This window comes from Neophocaena asiaeorientalis, unplaced genomic scaffold (assembly GCF_003031525.2).
Source record: "Neophocaena asiaeorientalis asiaeorientalis breed wild unplaced genomic scaffold, Neophocaena_asiaeorientalis_V1.1 scaffold87, whole genome shotgun sequence".
In the NCBI taxonomy this organism is placed as follows: Eukaryota; Metazoa; Chordata; class Mammalia; order Artiodactyla; family Phocoenidae; genus Neophocaena; species Neophocaena asiaeorientalis.
In genome coordinates this window covers 1,947,464-1,969,772 of record NW_020175432.1, presented here as the reverse complement: position 1 = coordinate 1,969,772, position 22,309 = coordinate 1,947,464, and the positions used below count along the sequence as shown (strand labels likewise).

Here is a 22,309-nt window from a genome sequence, read left to right as displayed (position 1 = left end):
CAGGGCACAATGAACACCAACCACGCAGGGTATTTCAGCCCTCCCCAATGGCAATGTCAGAGCACCTGGATACAGCAAAGCCTGAAGCTACACCATGGCTTCTTATCCACAAGAACCAAGCCATTCTCCTTTCTGCTCAGTGGGTGGGTTTTCTGTCACTTGCAACGAAAAAGATTCCAATTAACACAAGTTGATCGTTGTGGACCTGGGTTAGGGATTCTCAGATTTTTATTTTGATGGCAAAAATCACACAGGGCACAAGAATCACAACTGAAAAACTGGGAGTGGGATATGGGCTGGGAAAGAGACACAGGGAATGGGTGTCCAGAGTCCCTGGGATGCTTCCTGGAATCCTAGGTTCCCTTCAGGGCTCCCCAGGTGCCTTGGATACCTCCTAGACCTCCCTCTGGGGGTCCCACAGAGCCCAGTGTGAGAACCAGCATTCTGGGCCGAATGTCTCATCGTATTAGAAGGCTGGATGTACAGGGACAGTTCAGACAGTGGCCTCAGCCTCGGCGGCTTCATCGTCCTCCTCCAGCAGGCTGTAGGAGGCGTGGCTTTGGCAGGGCCGCTGCAGCGGGTGAGCCAGAAGCTTGGCCATACAATTGTGCAGCTCAAGGGCTGGCCCAGCCAGCGCCACCTCGTACTTATAGCTGGTACCCTTGGTATCCAGGCTTCCCATGAAGGCAAACATGTCCTATGGGGCCAAGGAAGGGCTGTTCAGGCAGAGGTTCCCCTGACAGGCCCTCCCTGTCCTGGAGGGCCTCCCAGGAGGGGGCCTCAGGAATGGGTTCCGAAGGGTAAAGAGGAGTTTTCGAGAAAACATTCCCACATTCAGCAAACATTTCCTGCCACCCACTCAGTGCTAGGGACCCCAAGAGGTCTCAGTGCTGGAGCCCCTAGTCTGGAGAGGCACAGTCGGATACAATGACCTCAGCCCCCATGCTGATCTACCTTGAGGAGCAGGGAAGTTTTCTCCAAGTAGGGACTTCCCGTTTGGGTACTGAAGTATAAGTAGGAGCTGGGCTCAACCCCCTCTGCTCACAGTTGGGTAAAGTGATGCTCAGAGAGTTAAGTGGCCGACTCGAGATGCCACAACTAGTTCAGGGCTGGGATGTAAAGGACCAGCAGAGCCTGGCAAGGCAGGGAGGGAAGCGTGCTCCAGGCAGAGGACACAGAGAAAGCGAAGGCAGGAAGAGAGAGAAGCAGGGGATGCTGGGGATGAAGTGGACAGGACCCTACATACTCATGGGCCACTGTCCCAACAGCCCCATTAGTTCACTGAAGACATGTGGGAAATGGAAGTTGAATGACCATGATCCAGCAGGACCAGGAACGCTAAAGAGAAGACTAATGGCAGAGCCGTGCGTGGGTGGGCAGGGATGGGTGACTTCCCTCCTCCTGATGCCAGGAGAGCACAGGTGCCTCTGAGCCTATTGCCAGGTGCCACTCTGTCAGAGACACACTGTGTGACCCTGGCCTAGCTGCTGGCCCTCTCTGAGCCTGTTTTCCCTCAGCACAGATCATGAACTAGGGGGCTGGCATTAGATGCCCTGAAGTCCCTTAGTGATTCAAAGCCCCCCTTTCCCTCAAAGCCAGGGCAGGTGGGTTCGGAGCCATCCCATCTGCACCTACATCCGCCTGCCACCCACACCCACAGCAGCCTCTCACCTTCCAACTCATCTCCTCCTCCTTCTCGTCGGCGCCGTTGTGGATGTAAACAACATCAAAGAAGAAATACGGGCACTGGAACATTTTCTGCAGGGGAAGAAACCTAGCCTTTGGGACTTTGGTCACCCCATGCCCCCATGATCACAATTTCCCAGCTACTGCCCAAGACTCTGGGAACCTGACTCTAGGCACCCCAGCTCCTGTGGTCAGGAAGTCCCTCCTAGTGTCTAACCACCATCCTGCTGGCTGTAGGCATCCCTCCCTCTCCCAGGCCTCCCTCACCTTCATGGGCTCCGTCAGGGAGAACTGGGGCTGGCAGGGTGGACGACTATAGACCAGGATGGTTCGGACCACGTACGGCGGTGGAATCGTCTGCACATTCTCTGTGACTGGCAGCTCGGTCTTCTGTTGGCTGCGCCGCAGGGATGGGGGACAGGTCAGAGCACACCCTGGTAGCACACCCCTATTGTCACCCTCAGAGAGCCCAGCTCCTCACCGTATATGTGAGGCCCCACCTGACTCCTCCCAAGTTCACTGTTGCCTCTGAGCCTTCCCACATGCTGTTCCCTCTGCCCCAGCGCCTCCCCAGCTTCGCCTTTCTGCCTGACCTCTCCTGCTCCATCAGAGGTTTCGCTGACCCCAAAGCTAGGGCCTGCTCAGGCCACCCTCAGCACCCTGAGCGTCCCCCATCACTGTGCTGAGCTAGACCTGCCCTACCAGGCCAGGAGACTCTGAAGCAGGGACCAGATCTTATATGCAAAGTCACTGCCCGGTTGCCCACTCAGCCACAGATGGTTCTCACATTGAAGCACAGGGCACTAGGCAGATAGAGGGCTAATGTCCTTAATACGTAAAAAACAAATCTGATCACCAACAAGAAAAAAGCCGACATCCCCCTAGAAAAATAGGTAAAGGGAACAAATAGACAAATTTACTGAAAGAATACTGAATGGTTTAAAAATGAATGAAAAGAAAAGCACAGCAAAATAAGATGCGGCCTCTTCCCACCTATCAGATGGGCAGGACTTTCAGGTGTGCGAGCAACCCCGGTGCTGGGGGAGGTAAACAGGGTTAATTTCCTGGGAAAGTGCTTTGGCAAAGTCTAGCAAAATTAAAAACACACACCACCTTGTTCCAGCCTGTTCTCCATTAGGAATTTACCCCATAGATTCACTTCCAAAATCTGCTGAGATGGGCAAAACCACCTCCTTGGCTACCATCAAGGGGCTGGCAAAAACAGGGCTTAGAATACTTGGGCCCACAAGCTAAGAACCTTTTTCATTTTTAAACGGTTGGGAAGAAAGAAAACCAAAAGAATATTTTGTGACAATCAGAAATGTGAAATTCAAATCAGTGCCTGCAAATAAAGTTTTATTGGCACACGGACACGCCCACTTGCGTACCTGTGGCCTGTGGCTGCTTTCTAATTAAAATGGGCAGAGTCTGGTTGCCAAGACAGAAACGATGTGGCCAACAAAGTCAAAAATATTTACTATCTGGTCCTTTAAAGAAAAAGTTGGCTGCCTCCAGGTTAAAAGAAAGTAGTGGGTCTTCCCTGGTGGCGCGGTGGTTGGGAGTCCGCCTGCTGATGCGGGGGACGCAGGTTCATGCCCCGGTCCAGGAGGATCCCACGTGCCGCGGAGCAGCTGCGCCCGTGAGCCATGGCCACTGAGCTTGCACGTCTGGAGCCTGTGCTCCGCAGCGTGAGAGGCCATGGCGGTGAGAGGCCCGCGTACCGCAAAAAAAAAAAAAGAAAGTAGTGGAGGGACTTCCTTGGTGGTCCCGTGGTTAAGAATCCGCCTACCAATGCAGGGGACACGGGTTTGATCCCTGGTCTGGGAAGATCCCACATGCCGTGGAGCAACTAAGCCTGTGCACCACAACTACTGAGCCTGCGCGCTACAACTACTGAGCCCATGCATTGCAACTACTGAAGCCCATGTGCCCTAGGGCCCGCAAGCTGCAACTACTGAAGCCCATGCGCCTACAGCTCATGCTCTGCAGCAAGAGAGGCCATCGCAATGAGAAGCCTGTGCACTGCAACAAAGAGTAGCCCCCGCTCGCCGCAACTAGAGAAAGCCTGCGCCCAGCTACAAAGACCCAGCGCAGCAGTCAGTCAATCAATCAATCAATAAGAAAGTAGTGGAGAACCACTGGGCTGTCAGAGAATAACACAAAGGGCGAGATTTGAGAAGGAACCTCTTTTGCAAAAATGCTTCCAGACAGGTAAGTGAGCAATTGTTCCAGTGAGAAAGGGTGAGAAAGGAAGGCTTTAGGCCTCCCTAAAGGACTATTTCTGGGCTGTTTGGAGCTTTTACCCAGAAAGGGTTCTTCTCTTCAAAGGTGAACAATAATTTCCCCATGGGGGACTTACATGAGGCTGAAGAGACCTTCCAAATCTGGTGGGAATGCTAAGGAGAGCAGAGCAGCGCATGGGTGGGCAGGGGTGGGTGGCTTCCCTCCTGATGCCGGGAGAGCACAGGTGCCTCTGAGCCGGTTGCCAGGACACACGCTGTGTGACCCTGTCCCAGTCGCTTGCCCTCTCTGAGCCTGTTTTCCCTCAGCACAGATCATAAACTAGGGGGCTGGCACCAGATGCCCTGAAGGCCCTTACTGATTCAAAGCCCCCTCTCCCTCAGGGCTAGGGCCATTCTCCTCATGGAGAGAGCCATGGGTGTCCCTGTCCCCCTCCCCTCATTACTGTTTTCTTTGTAACTCACAGGGATCATATTATATTTAAGTTCTGGGATGCAATGAGCCTTTAATGTTCAAGTTAATATAAAATGTGCTATGCCCAGGTTGGAGGGGCTGTAGCAATGATTGTGACTTTTCAGTCACATACGGCCATTTGCTGAGCACCGACTGTGTACTTGGCCCTTCATGAAGTGTTCCCCAGGTGGATGCATTTTTGACATCCCGAGTCCAAATCAGCTGTTTTTGCTTCTGTATTCTGACTTTATCTTCACAGCGACCCTGTGGGGCAGGAGGTTTTGTGGCTCTCATTTTACAGATGAAGAAACTGAGGCTCAGAGACGTGGCTGGCCCAAGCCTGATGTGGAAGAGCTGGGATCTAGACCTGAGCCAGGCCGAGCCAGGCCGCTCCCCGGGGCTCCCTGTGTGGAAAGGATACTGAAGGTGGAGCAGGAGGCCGTCTCCAGGTCGTAGAGGCAGCTGCAGAGTTCTCGGGGATCAGAGGTCAGGCCGGACAGCTGCAGGGAAGCATGGAACTCAGCGAGGTGCTCCCTCAGCTCCAGGGGACCCCAGGGCACCCAGCCCTGCCCCAGCCTCACCCAGGCAGTGTCATCGTTCACCACCACCAGCGCGAACTCGTGGCTCTTGTCAATCTTGTGTTTTGTCCGCACGAACATCTCGATCATTTTCTGGGAGACGTTGAGGGCATTGGTTTTGGAGCTGGGGAGGGCCAGAGGGTGACCGGGTAGTTAAGGCCCAGGTCATGCGGCAGTGGGGGCAGCAGAGCCCAGCCGCGAACCCAGCCTAGCTGACCCCCCCTCCAGCTCTTGCCCTCTCCGATGGGTCCCTCTGGCCAGCCTGGGTCTCACATCTGATCTGTGGGAGGCACCCCACCTTTGCTCAGCCGCGGGTCATCACGAGTGCCAGGGAGGGCAAGGCAGGCTCGTCCTCAGGCCCCATCCAGGCCCTGCCACCTGACCCCAATGAGACTTAGCTGCCCAGGGGCAAGGGTTTTGGAGTCCGCCAGGCATTGGTCTGAATCTGGCTCTGCCCATTTGCTGGGAGGCCTCGGGCAAGTCATTTTGCTTCTTGGAGTTTCCGAGTCATGGCTGTGACCTGGGTGGCGTGTGATCGCTCTCAAGTGCTTAGAACACAGCCCCAATGGGCCGCAGGTGTATCATTACCAGTTATCATTGCTACTCTCCAATAGCGCCAGGCCCCGGGGGTGAGTCTGAGAGAGACAGCCCTGTGTTTTTTGGGCTGGGCCCTTCCTAGCCATAGCTGCAAGCTCAAGCCCCCAAATATTCCTCTCACCTATTTAATGACTCTAGCTTTGGCAGCGACATTTCCTCCGACAGGTCCAGGCAGATGATCTGCAATGAAGTTGAAGGGTGGTGAGAGCTGTGACTAGCAGCACCGGGCGACTGAACATTAATGCAGGCCCCCACGCCACTCTGCTGGCCCTCTCCAAGCAGCCCCATTGGAAAAGGCCATATGATGACTCCCAATTCCCAGCTAAGCCATCCACTTTAGAAGGAGGCAGCTGAGGGAAAAGAGCACTGAACTAGGAGTCCAGGTTGATGAGTGAACAAACAAACCAGAGAACATTCAACACAGAAACAAGAAAACAAGGGAATAGTGGGATGAATTGTGGCTCTCTAAAAGATAGATCCACCCGGGACTTCCCTGGTGGCGCGGTGGTTTAGGAATCCGCCTGCTAATGTAGGGGACACAGGTTCGAGCCCTGGTCTGGGAGGATCCCACATGCCACGGAGCAACTAAGCCCATGCGCCACAACTACTGAGCCTGCACTCTAGAGCCCGTGAGCCACAACTGCTGAGCCCGCACGCCTAGAGCCTGTGCTCCAGAACAAGAGAAGCCTCCGCAATGAGGAGTCTGCGCGCCACGACGAAGAGAAGCCCCCGCTCGCCGCAACTAGAGAAAGTTCGCACGCAGCTATAGACCCAATGCGGCCAAAAATAAATAAATAAATTTAAAAGATATATCCACCTGGAACCTCAGAATGTGAATTTATTTGGAATTAGGGTCTTTGCTGATGCAATTAAGGTAAAGATCTTGAGATAAGTTCATTCTGATCTAAGAACAAGTGTGCTTATAAAAGAAAAGACTGGGGACTTCCCTGGCGGTCCAGTGGTTAAGACTCTGCGCTTCCACTGCAGGGGGCACGGGTTCGATCCCTGGTCAGGGAACTAAGATCCCGCATGCCGCTCGGCCAAAACAAGACAAACAAAAAAAGAAAGAATAAAAGAAAAGAGAAGACTGGGAGACACAAAGGGGAAGGCTATGTGAAGACAGAGACAGAGATTGCAGTGATGCAGCCACAAGCCAAGGAACGACTGGAGCCACCAGAGGCTGGAAGAGTCAAGGAAGCCTCCTCCCCTAGAGCCTGCAGAGGGAATGTGACACGTTCATTTCAGACTTCTGGCATCTGGAACTGTGAGAAAATGAATTTCTGTTGTTTTAAGCCACCGAGTTTGTGGTAACTTGCTGTGGCAGCCCTAGGAGACGAGAACAAAGGGACTGTTTTCCAGAGTGGATCCTAAAAGACTATGTGTAACCCAAGGTTCCCTAACACCCCGAAGCCACTGGTCAAGCCCCTCACTTACCACTTTCTCTGGACAGTTGACCCTTGGCGTCCGCACCTGGACCTCTGGGGCTGGTGGAGGCACCTGCCACGGCTTGGGACCGGCTCCGGGAGGGTTGGCGGTCCCGTCGTCAGCACTGGCCGCCTCACCCTCGCCCTCGCTGCGGCTGCCCACATTGGCCTGGGCCCCCAGCGCCCGGTCCTCTGCCCCCTCAGGGTTGGAGCGAGTGCGGGGTCTGGGCTCAGCTGACTGCTCCTCTTCCTCCTCCTCCTCCTCTTCAGCGGGACTGCTGGGCTCCGCCACCTCCATGGCTCCTGAGTGGCTGGATGGAGTAGGTATGGGGGAAGCCAGGATCCTTCCCTTAGGGGTTTTAAAAGCATTTGGTTATTGGGCAGGAGAACAGGGCATGAGTCGCTTACTAAGAGTAACTCCTCTCAGGGCCTCAGTTTCCTCATCTCTAGGATGGGTGCCTTTAACACTTATCAGCCCAGCATCCACTCTGACTCGAGACAACAGTCTCCCTTTTTTTTTCTGTAGGGCTAACCCCTCCCCTCCCCATTTTGGCTAGTGAGCCACTGTGAATGGCTCAGAGGTAGGGACAGGACCCAACACACGCCAGTGAGGGGCAGCTCTGAGACTTCCAATAGTGCTGTTAGAGAAAAGGAACTCGTCAGAGTTGCAAAGATGGGAAGTTACAAGTCGAGAGCTGCTAGGAGCCTCTTTTGCCTCCAAGAAGGAAAACAGAGCTTGCCTGTAATGATGCTCACCCAAAAAACGACAGATACACTTCTGAGCACCTGAATCCAGCTATGCCTAAATTCCCTTTCTTGCTTAAACCAGATTGAGTTGGGTTTTTTGTTACCTGAAACTGAAGAGGTCTTGGTGAATAAAATAATAATAACTTCTAGGGTTCCCTCCTCCGCAGCGGAGCGCTGGCTGCCTAGGGGGTGTCTGCACACGGAAGGGGAGCAGATCTGGTATTACAATTCCCTTGAGGAAAAACAGGACGCTAGTGGAACAGTCTGCCCATCTGGGCAATGGGTGCGGGCTGCCGGGGATGGTCTCTGAGCCTTGCAGTCCCCACAACCTCTAAGGAAAACACAGCTTAGCTGCAGCAAGAGGGATGGAGGCTAGACTGCAGGAGAAACCAGAGCTGAAGGCGGAAACCTCAGGGCAAGTGAGGGGCTGAATTTGTGGAGCTAGGGAAGTTGGGCCTCTAGGGACGGATCCCGCACGCTTTCACCACCCAACTCCTGCTCACCGTAGCGTGAGCCTCCCTCCGACTCAGCTGCCGACTCGCTAGGAAACCGCCATCTTTGCCAGCCGGAAATGGTACGGCGCGGCCGCCACGCCTCCTGGGAAATGTAGTTCAGCAGGCAGCAGGCCTAGAGGAGAGATGTATGGGACGAGGCTGGAGAGCCTTGGAAGCTGATAGGCTGATACTGTTCTAGGAGGTGGGGTTTGGATTGTGATAGACTGGAGAGGAGCTGAGGGGGGCGGGATCTGGAATGTGATTGGCTAAAGTCAGATAAGGCGGAGCTTTTATGTTTCTGGCGGATTCGGACTGCGCGGGTCAGCGTTTCTACCGTAACAAGGCAGAGTGGAGCTGGGTTTTCAATGGGATAGTCTGAGAAAGATGGAGAAGTCCTAGTTTGCAGTGGGATTAAACGTAGCGGGACTGAGTTGGGTGGGATTTAGAAGAGGTGGGGCTGATTGGTGATTAACAGAGTTGACTGAACCTCAGTGAGGGGTTTTTGCGGCAGAGGTGGGCGAGGTCCAGAGCCCAAGGGCCCTCCCAATTATTTAATTCTGCTCCTTATTTCACAAATATTTGCAAAAAATAAAAAATGCTAAGCCAGAACTATTTCAAACCACCCTTCCTTCTTCATGCACAGTTCTCCCTTCAGCTCCATAACCATTTAAAAACTGAGCCTCAGTTTCTTTATTTGTTAAAGTCTGCTAAGCCTGTCCACATCAGCCAGGCTCTGGTTCAGTGACAGCCCAGAGGGGCTGTGGAAAATGAGCCTTGAAGGATGGAGAATTTGCTAGAAAAACAAGAGGAGGAAGGTCATTCCAGGCAGAAGAAACCGCTTGGGCAAAAGTCTGGAGGCTTTGAAGAGCCTTGGAGTGGTGGAACCTCTCACAGGTTAATATGGCCAGAGCAGAAGCTAAGAGTGAGAATTTCAATGCCCCGGGTACCCCGAAGTCAGAGAATTGCAACTTCTCTCGCTACTACCTTTGGGGACACAGAAACAGGAAGATTCAGCCTCATAGCTTCTGTCAGTGGGACCAGGAAGATTCAGGCTATCCCAGGCTCTGCACAATTTACACAGAAGTGCAGAAGCAAGGAAGGTGTGTTTCAGGCAGAGGTTAAGGCATGGCCAAAGGCACCAGGGTGTGAGAGAACTGAGAAACTTCAGCTGTTCACAGAGGAGGTTATAGCTAGAGTGTGGAGTACACATTGGTGCCAGCCGCAGGCATAATTTTTTTAAAGACCTTGAATGCCAGGCTGAAGAGCTTGAAATGTTTCCCAAGGGCAATGGGGAGCTATGGAGGGTGTATGAGCCAGGTAGGTGAACAGTGAGATCTCTGCGGCCTTGGTGGGGAAGGGTGTGGAGGGATGGCTGGGGAGCCCAGGGAGGGAGCTGGGCTGGTATCCAGGTTGGGGAGGAGAGGCTTGGGCTGTGACTATGGATGGAGATGAGGAGGAGGCCCTTTAGAGGTGGATGCAGAAAAATGAGCAGGATGTAGGGACTATCTGGGCTCTGAGGAATCCAGCATTTATGGAGAAGAAACAGTAGCTGGCAGAGGAAACAGAGATGGGATGGTCAGAGGTAGTAGGGAACAAGGAGGGTGCCTTATGATTCAGTTCCCGATGGTGCCTGGCCATGTGCAAATTGCTTGTTAAAATTTCTATAACACTGGAATATATGTATACACACACACACACACACACACACACACACACACAATATGGAATATTACTGAGCCATAAAAAAGAATGAAATAATGCCATTTGCAGCAACATAGATGGACCTAGATTATCATACTAAGTGAAGTGAGTAGACAAAGACAAATACCATATGATATCACCTATATGTAGAATCTAAAAAAAATGATACAAATGAACTTATTTACAAAACAGAAATAGACTCACAGACATAAAAATCAAACTTATGGTTACTGGGAATTCCCTGGCAGTCCAGTGGTTAGGGCTCTGCACCCTCACCGCTGAAGGCCCAGGTGAGGGCCTGGGTTCAATCCCTGGTCGGGGAACTAAGATCCCACAAGCTGTGTGGCACAGCCAAAAAACAAAGGAGGGGGGACAAAAAAGAAAAGAAAAAAACTTATGGTTACCAAAGGGGAAGGGAGGAGGGAGGGATAAATTAGGAGTTTGGGATTAATAGGTACATACTACTATATATAAAATAGATTAAAAAAAAACAAGGACCTATGTATGGCACAGGGAACTATATTCAATATCCTGCAATAACCTATAATGGAAAGAACCTAAAAAAGAATAAAAAAAGAATGAAAAGAATAAAATCACTTTGCTTTACACCTTAAACTACTACAACATTGTAAATCAACTATACTTCAATAAAAAGTTGTTTGTTTTGAAAAAAAAACAAACTCCCATGACACTGTCGGAAGATATAGAAATTGAGGCTCAGAGGGGATCATCACTTGCTCAGGGGTACCAATCCCAGGTCTGTCTGTGACTTGAAGTAGAATGAGAACTCTGACCCTGACACTGAAGGTATAGGCAGAGGAAAGAAGTTCACAGGGGAGCCAGATGGAGAGCCTCAGCCCAGGGGAGCATTCTAGCTTCCAAGAAATAAAATCCAAGGGTCAGAGATGGAGGAGCCACGGGCTTGGAAGCAGAGGCGAGGAGGGACTGACATAGTGGGAGCTGGACATATGTCCTCCTGCTGGGGCTGGAGGAAGCCGCTGTCCTTGAAGAGGAAACTACACAATAACAAGTCACATGGCCGGGGAGTGGGCTTCCTGTTTCCTGGCTCCTCCCAGGCTGGCCTTGGCCAGGCCAAGCCTGAGTAGGCAGTGGCCAGAGTGACCCCAAGAGTGTCCAGGGACTTGGTTTTCTGACCAAGGTGCCCCCAGAAGAACAGGGAATTAGAGCAGGCTGAGGGGACCAAACCCCAGGATTGGAATCTCTGGTTCAGGAGAGCCCTGGGGAGGAGAGAGGACTGTTGAAGTCCTCATCCCCAGCCCATATAGGGGAGGAAGGGGAGCAAAGAGGTAGTGAAAAATAAAGGAGGCAGAAAAGAAAGAAGAGGTGAGGGTAAATTTGAGAGGTTGTGAGCTGACCGTCAAGGGAGGCATTCAAATCAACATTGATAACTCAAGATCCTTTCAGAGAAGTGAAATCAATGCCTATATCACAGAACAGGAAATTGAGGCTATCATTTGCTTTGAGCTGAGATCAGGTGGTGGTTTTAGGGGGTGAGGAAGGAGGAGGATTCAGGGGACCCTGATTTCTGGATGACAATGAGTGCCAGGGCCACACGGCCCCGAAGCCGGCGAGGGAGGCACGCCGCTCTGCCTGTAAGTGTCCCCCCTCCCTGCCACACCCAACTCTGCGAGACCCCAGGACCCAGACCTGCCTGGCTTAGAGCTCAGCTCTGGGGATCATTTGCAGGGTGAGCTGGACCCTGTAGCAGAGAGTTCAGAAGAGGCTGAGGCAGCCAGTGGGAGCTCCGAGCCGGGCCCTGTGCCATCTCAGGATAGCTGCAAGCCAGAGCCGCTGGGCCCTGAGGCGGAGACCAAAGGGCAGGGCCTGGAGAGCAGGTAAGGCCCACTTGGTCTGTGTCCCCCACTATAGGCCTGGCACATCTTTCCCACCCATAGATCTGTTTATGTCCCTCCCCTACTCACAAACATGCCATGGCTCCCATTGCCCTCAGTCTGACTTTCGAGGCCCTGTGTGATGCAGTCCCAGCCTTGTTACAAAGCCTCTTTGTGTTAGCTACCCCAGATGACCCCATTTCCAGATCTTTCCATCTCTCACCTCTTCACAGGACTGACAAAGAAGTTGATGGGGACTCTAGCAGGGGACCTGCTGCAGCCCCCAAGGGGCCCTATGAGCCTGCCCAGGAAGCCCACCAGGCCCCAGAGGCAGCCCCACGGGACAGGGAGAATGTCCTCTCTGGACCCAGAGCCCCTGACGTGTTTCAGACTCTCCAGCAAGCTCTGAGCTCTCTGGAAGCGGCTGTTGCTGCCTGGCGCCACCAGCCCCCAAGATGTCCTGGGCCGTTGGAGGCAAAGGACAGAAGCGAGGGGGGACCAAAGCCCTGCTTGGAGCAGGGGCAGGCTGGGAGCTGCCAGCGGGATGCAGCCCGATTGACTGAAAGGAATGCCTGGTTGCGTTTGGCCCTGGGCAGCCGTGAGGACGAGCTGATCCGCACACAGAACTCCCTGAAGGCCTTCCAGGTTGAAAAGGAGATGCTGCAGAGGGAGGTGAGTGGGGCAGGCCTGCCTCCCAGGGCTCCCTGGTGGGAGGGAGGCAGCAGGCCTGTTGTAGGACACATTCAAGCATTTGTTCATTTGTAAAGCTTTTGTGGAGGCTTGGCTGCTGAACCCCAAAGAGACAAAGGTCCCTTGCAACCTTAGTTAAGGTGATCAGAGTGGCCCAGTGAGGAGGCGGCAACACTTGAATGAAGACCACAGGGAGGCAAGGGAGGAACCATGCAAGGAGCTGGGGAAGAGCATTCTAGGCAAAGGGAACAGCATATGCAAAGGCCCTGAGGTTGGAGTGTGATTACTGTGTTCAACGAACAGTGAGGAGGCCAGTGTGGGGCTGAGCAGGAGGAGACAAGGGTACGGAGGTGGTGGGAGCAGATCCCAGAGTGCCTTGCGGGCTGCAGGGAGGATTTGAGCTTTTGCTCTGAGTGAGGTGGGAGCCACAGAGGGTTCCGAGCAAGCAAGGGTGGAGACCTGATGCAGGCATTCACAGGCGCCTTCTCGCCACCGTGGGAGGAACAGCTAGTGGAGGGAGAGGCTGGAATCTTGGAGATCCAGGAGGAGGCACTGGTCCAGACATGTAAGGGATGGAAGCTGTGGAGGTGGTGAGAAGTGGACAGATTCTGGGTGATGCTGAAGGTGGAGCTGGCAGGTGGGGTGTGAAAGCTGGAGAGGGGTTGAGGACGAGCCCTGGGTTGGGAGCCTAGGAGACTGGAAGTGAGCCATAGGGAGCCTGCAGGAGGGGTAGGTTTGGTGGGAGGGAGACCAGAGCTGTTTGGGCCTTGATCAGCTCAAAATGCCATGAGCCACCCACACGGGGCATTAAAGGGACAGTTCTGTGTCCAAGTCCAGAGCCCAGGGGATGTCAGGGTAGGAGGGACACAGGAGGTGAGACTTGGGGCTGCGGGAGCCCAGCATGAGGAGTGGGGCTCATTTCCCTACAGAGTGGAGCACATTTACCAGCTGGGGAAGATGTTGCGGAGCACAAGCTCCGGATGCGCAGGCTCAGCGGCCATGGCTCACGGGCCCAGCCGCTCCGCGGCATGCGGGATCTTCCCGGACTGGTGCACAAACCCGTGTCCCCTGCATCAGGGCAGGCCGGACTCTTAACCACTGTGCCACCAGGGAAGCCCTTTACCCACTCTTGCCTCTGGCAACCACCAACCTGTTCTCTGTATCTGTGAGTTCAATTTTTTAAATTTTTGATTGATTGATGGATCAACTGATTGATTTATGCCGGGCCGCACGGCTTGTGGGATCTCAGTTCCCCGATCAGATTGAACCCCGGGTGACCGCAGTAAAAGCACTGAGTCCTAACCACTGGACTGCCAGGGAATTCCCTTGTTTTACTTTAGACTCCACATATAAGTGAGGTCATACAGTATTTGTCTTTATCTGGCTGATTTATTTCACTTAGCATAGTGCCTTCAAGGTCCTTCTATGTTGTCACAAATGGCAAGGTTTCTTTTTTTACAGATGAATAATGTTTCGTTGTATAAATGTATATACCACATCTTCTTATCCATCTCATCCATCAGCGGACACTTAGGTTGCTTCCATGTCTTGGCTCTTGTAAATAATGCTGCAATAAACATGAGGGTACAGATGTCTTTTCGAGTTAGTGTTTTGGTTTCTTTTGGATAAATACCCAGAAGTGGAATTGCTGGATCATGTGGTCATTCTATTTTTACTCTTTTGAGGAAATGCCATGCTTTTTTTCCATAGCGGCTGCACCTATTTACATTCTCACCAATGGTGCATGAGGGTTCCCTTTTCTCCACATCCTCGCCAGCACTTGTTATCTCTTGTCTTTTTGATGCTTGCCATTCTAACTGATGTAAGGTGGTATCTCATTGTGGTTTTGATTTGCAGTTCCCTAAGGATCAGTGATGTTGAGCGTCTTTTTATGTACCTGTCGGCCATCTGTATGTCTAAGGAAAGAGAAGTCTTGAATGGCTGAGTGACTTGTGCAAGGTTATACAGGGAGGGGTTTGGCAGGATGAGTGTCTGGGGGTCCTACCTTCCACCTGGGGCTCTTGCCACTGCTCCAGGAACAGGTCTTAGGGAAGGATGGTGGGTGCTTTGAGCACCCAGGCCTGACATCCCCCATTCCCCCACAGGTCCAGGAGCTGCAGGATTCCCTGCTGAGGCTGAAGCCCTTCCCACCTCCCTCCTGTGACCAGGCAGGCGGCTCGGGTAGTGGTTCCAGCAGCTCTGGGGCTGATGGGGAGACCTGGGGCACTCAGGTGAGTGTGGGAAGCTGAAAATCATGCATGATCTTAAGATCCTTAGGATTCAGGGCCATGAGACCCAAATCCTGGTCATGTGATCCAATAACTTCTGGGGTTGGAAAAGACCTAAACCCGTGATGCTGGGCTCTCAGTGACAATCTGGGTGAATCAAGTCACCTCCTTCTGGCAGGATCCCTTCTCCCTGGCTCACCCCCTGCTCCGGCGCCTCCAGAGTGATTCCAGCACCCAGATGCTTGGGTCTCTCCCCATCCAGCTCCTTGCCCCCAAGATGCACATCATGGAAGCCCAGATGGAGCATCTCCAGGGGTAAGAGCCACAAATGCTGAGCTCATAAGGGCACTGGTGCCTCCCAGCTGGGTTATAAAGCCAGGAGTCTGGAGCTGGATTTGGGGTGGGGTGGGGAAAGGTGGAAATCAACTGGGTTCTAACTGCCCTTCAAGGCCTCTCACTTTGCCTCTTCCCCACCTCTGGAGGCAGGAACATTGAGAAGCTCAAATGCTTCAACCGTCTGCTGTCAGCTGTGCTCCAGGAGTACAAGGGCCGGTGTGAGGGCCTCAGCATGCAGCTGGGCCAGCGGGAGGCTGAGGCCACTGCATTGCGTCTAGCCTTGCAGTATAGGTCAGTGCACCCTGCCTATGATATCACTGACTGGGAGGGAAATGGGTGTCCTCAGAGGATAGCCCCAATCCCCAGAGAGAGACAGAGTCCTCACAGGAAAGTACTTTCCCTCACCACAGAAGTTAACTTAAGGCAATTTTAGTCCAAGTGCTGAAGGAGTTTACAAACTCCCAGGAGTGGGGGTGGGAGGAGTAGTGAGGGGTCCAGGAGCAAGTGAGGATGTCACCTACACAGCAAGATGGGTGTCCTGGAGCGCTCAGAACTGGTGTCCCACAGTGAACACTGTGAGGAGGCATATGGGGCCTTGCTCACTCTTCGGAAGGCAGACTCAGGAGCAGAAACCTTCATGGATGACTTGGAGGCGGCTGAGAAGGAAGCTCAGAGGCTTCTGGTGCAAGAGGAGGCTGCCATGGATGGAAGGATACTGCAGGATCCACGTCCAAGGTACCCCTGGGAACCCTGGGGACTGGGTGGGCCAATGAGTGGGGCTCTGATTGGAGAAAATGGGGCTCCCAGAACTGGCCACATGTTGGGGGTTGGTATGGCTCCTATGGTTGGTATGAGGCCTGCTGGAGTTGGCTGGTTGCTACACAACAACGTTGGCACAGTGATGACAGCCATTGGGGTTGGTATAGGACCCACCAGAGTTGGCATGAAGATGGATGATGGTGCCCACTGATTAGAAAGGGCATGATGGAGCTTAATGGGGTTGGCTTGATGTTGGTACCCACTGGCGTTGGCATGATGCTGCCTGACAGGGTTGGCAAGTTGAGTGATGGTCCCCATTGGGTTGGTGTGATGGCATCCACCATGATAACATGAGTGACTGTGCCCATCGGCATGATGGTGTTCATCCATCATTCATCATTGACGGCTGATGTTGCCCATTGGGGTTTACATTATGGTACCTACCATGTCGGTTTGACCATGCCCAGCATAGATGGCATAGGAAGGACCCATGATGGTCAGTAAGATGGAAGCTGATGAAGCCCACCAGGGTTGGCACGAAGTTAGCACAACCATGTCCAGCAGTGTTGACATAGGCCCCTCTTCTGTTTCCTGTAGCCCCGAGGGCAGCAGTGTGGATAGGCCCACACCACAGGAGGTGGCTATACAGCTCCAGGGCTACATCCAGCGTCTTCAGGAATGCCGTGCTCTGGTGAAGATTCCCCCAGAGCCTGGTCCCACCTTGGCACCCATGTCCGCTGTGCCCCGTGCAGAAGCCATGGTGCAGGCCATTCTGGGGACCCAGCCTGGCCCAGCCCTGCCCCGGCTGGAGAAGATGCAGATCCAGGAGGACCTGGTGGCCACACGGGTACACATGGGCTGTGGCCACTGTGTCAGTCTTTCCTGGTGGGACCAAACTCTTTGCTGAGTCTGAGAGAGATGTGATTCAGGGACCAATTAGCAAGGGAGAGTTTTGCTGGGCTGGGGACAAGCTTCCTGGAGGGAGGAGTGTTGGAGCTGGGGTTTTGAGGGATGATTAGGAATTCGTCCTCTGGAATTCAGTTTCTCACAAGACTTCCAATCTGGCTTTCCAAAATGCCCCTCCTATGGAAAAGAGATAGGGGCAGGGGACATAACCTGGGGGTTATAACCTGGCATGAAAGCTGAGGTTCTGAATTTGGAGAGACTCAGACACTTCCACTGAACTGCTACTTGACCTTGTCTAATCTACTTGCTCTCTCTGAACTGCCATTTCTACAGCTGTAGTTTTTATGGATGATATTTCCCATCTTGCAAGATCATGGCGAGGGCTGGGGTTCTTGCCTGACCTGCTCTCAGTGGGCGCCTCCTAGAGCCTCATTTTCCCCAACAATTGACCCTAGAGGTGCAAACCCTCTACCCTCTTCTTGGTCTCTTAGGAGACCCTAGCAGACCTGATGCTTCGGCTACAGCTGGTGCGGCGGGAGAAGCGGGCTCTGGAGCTGCGGGAGGCTGCCCTCCGAGCCCAGGGCCCAGCCCACGTGCTCCTGTTGGAGCAGCTGCGCTGGGAGCGCGCAAAGCTCTGGACTGGTGGGGCCAACAGCAGTGGTGGAGACAGCAGTGGAGGCGGGAGCAGTGGAGATGAAGAGGAGTGGTCCCAGGTGAGTGGCCCTGCCTGGACCTGATAGGGATAGCAGTATATTACTGGCTATGTGGTCCTGGTTAATCATTGCCCCCTTTGAGCCTGTTTCCATTTCTACACACAAAAAAAGGAGTTGAATGTTTAAGCTGCACGTTTCTTTCTTTGAGGGTATTTAGCCCAATAAGCCCCAAGGGATTTAGTGTCTTCCAGTCACACCTGTGCCTCCTCCTTCCCACCCCCAGGCCGATTCATTTTCCCCCTTCAGCTTCCTTCCTGAGGCTTTCCTTTTTGCCTGTTACTGTCTAATCATGTCTGTCCTCTGCTTAAAGCCTTAGCAGCTTCTGGAACCCTCCTTTGAATCATCTCTCCTACCTCCAAGGCTTTGTAAGTGCTGTGCCCCTGCCAGGAACACCAGTCACTTTCTAATTAAGTCCTCAACCTTCTACAGGTCTGAGCTCAAACATCACCTCCTCCAGGAAGTCCTCGTGGACTGCCTGAAAATGAGATATTATTTATTCCCCTGTACCTTATTGAGGTACCTTTATTGGGTACTGTACCCTTATTGGGTACTGTACCCTTATTGGGGTATCTCACCAGAGTGGGGGCTCTGTGAGAGCAGGGGCTGTAGCCACCACAATCTGGGCAACTTCGATGTCCAACTTGGGCTGAGCACACACTCAGCCTAGGCCTGTGTCACTACCCTCCCTGCTGTGTCCCACAGGGCCCTCCGGCTGTCCCTGGTGGCAGCAGGGCTGTTGATGGAGGCCAAGTGAGCAAAGTGCAGAACCCAGAAGAGCTAGCCCAGGAACTGTCAGCATCACTCACCCGGTGTGTGCCTGGGTCCTGTGCTGGGGGATATGTGGCCTGGGTAGGGGAAATATGTGAGAGCCCGTGGGGGTGTTGCATACCGTGCAGGGCTGGGTATACACCTGCATACAGTTGTGTTCACATGGAAACATCTTGGGCAGGTGGGTGGGAGGAGGGAAGGAAGACAAGATTGGCTATGGCTGTGAGCCCCCCTCTCTCCATCCCTGTACCAGGGCTCTGGGCCTGCGGGAGCAGCTGCAGTCCTTGCGGGAAGAGCTGGAAGAGGTGGCTCAGAAGGGGCGAGCCAGACGTGCTCAGAGTACTGAGCTGAACAGTGATTTATGCAAAGCTCACAGGTAGGTCCCCCTATGTGACCTCAGAAGCATCCCTGGCTCTCCCTGGGCCTCAGCTTCCCCCCTGTAAGGTGGATGGCAGCTTCAATCCATTCCATACCTCCTCTGGTGCCTGATGTGTGTCAGCCCCTGCTGAGTGATTCTGGGACCCCAGGAAGACCCAATCTCAAAGAGCTCCCGTCTGGGGCTGGGAGTACATAGCCCCTGTCTTGGGTGGAATGGGGGGCTGTTTCCTGGCTCATCCTCCTACTCCCTCCAGTGCCCTGGTCATGGCCTTCCGTGGTGCCCACCGGAAGCAGGAAGAGCAACGGCGGAAGCTGGAGCAGCAGGTGGCACTAATGGAAGCCCGACAGGCAGAGGAGCTGGCAGTGCTGGAAGCCACTGCAAGGGCCCTGGGGAGGCCCAGACCGCCCTGCCTGCCTCCCCGGCCAGGGGGGACCTTTCTATAAGCCCTGCTCTGGTTGTGTCTGGACGTGCCAGATAGTTACGGCAGGTCATGTCATAAACTGTTCTAGGTGATGTTATGTCATGTGGCATGACTTTGCATGTTGAGGCGTGTTTGGTGTGATGGGGGCTGATACCTGGGTGTCTGGGGCTTGATAGTGGCCAGGCATTTGAGATAAACTTGGTTATCTTTGGCCTGACACCATGTGGCATGTGAAGAGACATGTCAGCAGGGTCATGCCAGAAGCAGCTTGGGCTGTGGGGACAGGATCCCCAGGGCTGGCTGGGGGGATTCAGGGTTCAGTGAGGTTACATAGCCAGAGCTGAAATTCCAACCCTTATCTGTCTCCAGAAGCCCAGGGAGGAGTCCACTGGGGCAGGGCACACCTTCCCTTGCGCACCTCCTTCCCAGGGAAATGCTGGGTTTGGCCTGGCAGATGTTCCCAAGAGGAAGATACCCATAACCCAGAAGGAAGGCTGAAGTCTGAACACTTCAGGGTGTGGAACGTTAGCTGGAAGAGCATTGCTCCCTGAGTGAAAGTAGAGGGAGGAGGAATCCGAGGTGGCTTTGGAATTTGCATTCAAAGAATGTGGAGCTAAGGTAAAGGGCCTCCGGGTGGTGAGCAAAGCAAAGGAAAGAAAAGCTGCAAGCAGTCACTCAGGGGGTTGGTACAGCTGTTGATGAGGAACTCAGAGAGGTGCTAATGGTGGGGAAAGAGGCACACTGCCCTCCAGGGCCTGGATGGCCCTTGGCCAGGCTGAGAAGTTGAGTCTTTCACCTGCCAGAGATGGGAGCTGTGGGAGGTGTTAGTAGCAGGCAACTGATTAGCATGTTATTTGCGTAGGCCACACCCCTTGCCCTTCCACCCGGGTCTGGCAGGGTTGGGAAAGGGGGGCTGGGCTCGACCCTGCCGCTCCGGATTAGTGGCCAGCTGTCCCGTCTTGGGCAGTAGCTGAAACTCAAGACGGGGATTAGAAAGATTTTCATTCTCAGCCCGGTGGTGGTGGGGGCGGGGCGCGGGGTTCCAGGCAGCACCTGTGCGGGTGCGTGCGCGGCGTTACCGGCTCTCCCTGGGAGGGCAAGGCTGGCCTGAGGTCGGCGCTAGTAAGCCGCCAGGACTCAACCTGGTCCTCCGGATCCACAGACTCCTCGGGCAAGCGCTGGGGCTGGTGACCTTCGAACCCCTGGTACTCTCTCTGGACCAAAGAGGGCTTTGCAGAAAGCAGGCAAACTCAGGCAGGCAAGGTCGCCAGTGGCCGAACAGAGGAGCCGACTTTACCCCCCTCTTGTCCCTCTCCCTCCCTAAGAGTCTAAGTGACCTTAGCCTCGAGTCCCACCAGGTTGCCCGTGGAGGGGGGGGCCCGAGAGGAGACAAGGTCACCTGTTGGAGGATGGGGAAGGAGTTCGCGCTGGAGGTGGAGGCAGGAGCTGAGGTCGCCATTGGGGGGCGGGGGCAGGTTCCCAGGCCGCCCGGAGCTGGGTCTTGCGGTTCCCACGGGTGCCCCCGCGGCAGATGGGCCCAGGCCTCTTTGTCCCCGGTCCGCGGCCGCTGCAAGGTCAAATGTCACCGCGGGGCCGCGGGCAGGGGTCAGGGGGGCGGGGCAGGACTTCGACCCTCCCCCGGAGAGCCCAGGGTGTCGGGGCGGTGGAGCTACTGGGAGGGGGCGGGGCGGCCGCCGAAGGGTCGGACCAATCCGAGGTTCTGGGATCTGCTGCAGACCTCGCTGTCTCCAACCGGTCCACAGACCGCCACTTAGGAGCCCCCTTCCTCCAGACTTGTGGCCTTCAAACCCCAGTTCCTTGCCTCCTCCCTTCTCCAGCCCCTCTCTGACTCCTTTCCTTGAGGCTCCTCGCCCTTACAAGTCTCCATCTCTCATCTCTTCTCTGAGACACCCACCTCCATGTCTCCCCCCACCCCATCAAGGATCCTAGAAAGTCCAGATCAGGTACCTAGGACTCCCGTCCTCACCTCAAAACCCATCCAGCACCCCCATGTTCCCTGGCACCCCCAGAACCAAAGGGTCCTCTCTAACCATCCAGGCCCACCTCCCCTAGAGTGGCTTACAGGGCAGAGAACTCCACTCTAGTCAGACCCATGGAAAGTCCTTGCTCGTGTCTAACTCTAGTCCTTGCTTTCTGTACTTGTTAAAACCTCCCCCACCTCACACCCAGCCACACCCTCCCCAGAAGGCCCAGAGGCCCAGGGCTGGGCATCTATTGCCTGGCTTCTCCAGAACCTTGGTATCGTCTTAAATGCTGCATAATCTCCAAGCATCTCCTGCCCTAGTCACGGAGGGTGCCCCCTCAGATGTCATCTGGAGAGGGTAATGGCTTTTCCCAAGGACGCTTCCTGAGAGAAGTGGGTGTAGGAGCTGGTGGGGGCAGAGGGCACTGCTCTCCTGCCTACAGCCTCAGAGGCCCTGCCACGTGCCCTGGTGTCCAGCTCAGCCCAGGACAGGGCAGGAGATAAGGCCGGGTGCCCGGACCTGCAGGACTCCAAGGTGAAAAGTCACTGCAGGAAGGGCTTTTCCAGCCGGTTAAATGTTAACAGGCCCAGAAACAGTGGCCCAGGTTTCTTTGCCCAGGGCGGCTGGGGTGGCATACAAAGAGTGCTTAATATATGCAATATATGCTGGCTGCCCCAGGTCTGGGTCTTGGGGTGTGTGTGTGTGTGTTGGGGAGCCTGGAAGAGACATCTGTAGTCCAGCCGGCCCCCGGCCAAGCCCTTTCTGTGAAGCACAGAAAGAAAAGGAAATTAAAGGGGAAAGGGGCAGGCCCCGCAGGGGTGGTGGGAATTCCTGTCCCCTCCAGCCTCGTACCACAACATCCCTTCCCCCCGGAGATTCCGAGCACCAGGTGTTAGCCCAAGCAGAGAAAGGGTGGGGTGGGGGTCGGACGCGGAGACTTTCTGGAAGAGGAAGCAAACACAATCCATCATGCAACTGTGCAAAGAAATGCCCCAGGGTGTGTGTGTGTGTGTGTGTATTGCGCAGGGGCGTGCCCCCCGGGTGCAACCGGCCCCCCATTATTGCTTCTGCCGGGAATGCAGGGGGGTGGTGCCGAGGGGCGCCTCGAGGGCGGCTGAGCTACACAACGTCCAAGGCCGGAGGTGGAGGGGAGGGCCTTAGAGAGACATCTTGGCGAGGCTGCGGAAGGGCAGAGGGCAGCACTGGCCCAGGCTCCCGCCGCGGCCCGGCGGGGGTTAAGGCTGGAGCCGGGCGAGGGCGGGGGTGGGAGTGGAGTGGGAGAGGGAGGGAGAGGGAGGAGGGTCTGGCCGTGCGGCCCCGCGCTCCGCCCTCGCCCCTCCCGCCGGCCTG

General features: G+C 54.5%; 2 protein-coding genes across 4 annotated transcripts; one reads left to right on the top strand and one right to left on the bottom strand.

Moving 5' to 3' along the window:
• Nucleotides 1-196: 196 nt before the first annotated feature.
• Nucleotides 197-8,384, bottom strand: BABAM1 (BRISC and BRCA1 A complex member 1). 3 transcript variants are annotated; one of them, XM_024767605.1, is made up of 10 exons: nt 8,230-8,346; nt 7,831-7,958; nt 6,990-7,328; nt 5,677-5,735; nt 4,962-5,082; nt 4,802-4,880; nt 4,046-4,070; nt 1,954-2,083; nt 1,672-1,758; nt 198-697 (listed from the first exon to the last, which is right to left on the bottom strand). In XM_024767605.1, the coding sequence occupies exons 3-10, from the start codon at nt 7,275-7,277 to the stop codon at nt 494-496; spliced, it is 993 nt and encodes a 330-aa protein (XP_024623373.1). In that variant the 5' UTR covers nt 7,278-7,328; nt 7,831-7,958; nt 8,230-8,346; the 3' UTR covers nt 198-493. The 3 variants fall into 3 exon arrangements, with proteins under 3 accessions (XP_024623372.1, XP_024623373.1, XP_024623371.1); XM_024767603.1 differs by having other exon boundaries at nt 7,831-7,919; nt 8,230-8,342; XM_024767604.1 differs by lacking the exon at nt 7,831-7,958 and having other exon boundaries at nt 197-697; nt 8,230-8,384.
• Nucleotides 8,385-11,018: 2,634 nt separating this feature from the next.
• Nucleotides 11,019-19,071, top strand: USHBP1 (USH1 protein network component harmonin binding protein 1). The gene is made up of 12 exons (XM_024767358.1): nt 11,019-11,534; nt 11,629-11,777; nt 12,008-12,446; nt 14,570-14,695; nt 14,871-15,007; nt 15,179-15,319; nt 15,596-15,763; nt 16,385-16,634; nt 17,185-17,406; nt 18,109-18,215; nt 18,428-18,550; nt 18,807-19,071. The coding sequence occupies exons 1-12, from the start codon at nt 11,472-11,474 to the stop codon at nt 18,994-18,996; spliced, it is 2,115 nt and encodes a 704-aa protein (XP_024623126.1). The 5' UTR covers nt 11,019-11,471; the 3' UTR covers nt 18,997-19,071.
• The last annotated feature ends 3,238 nt before the right edge of the window (nt 19,072-22,309 follow it).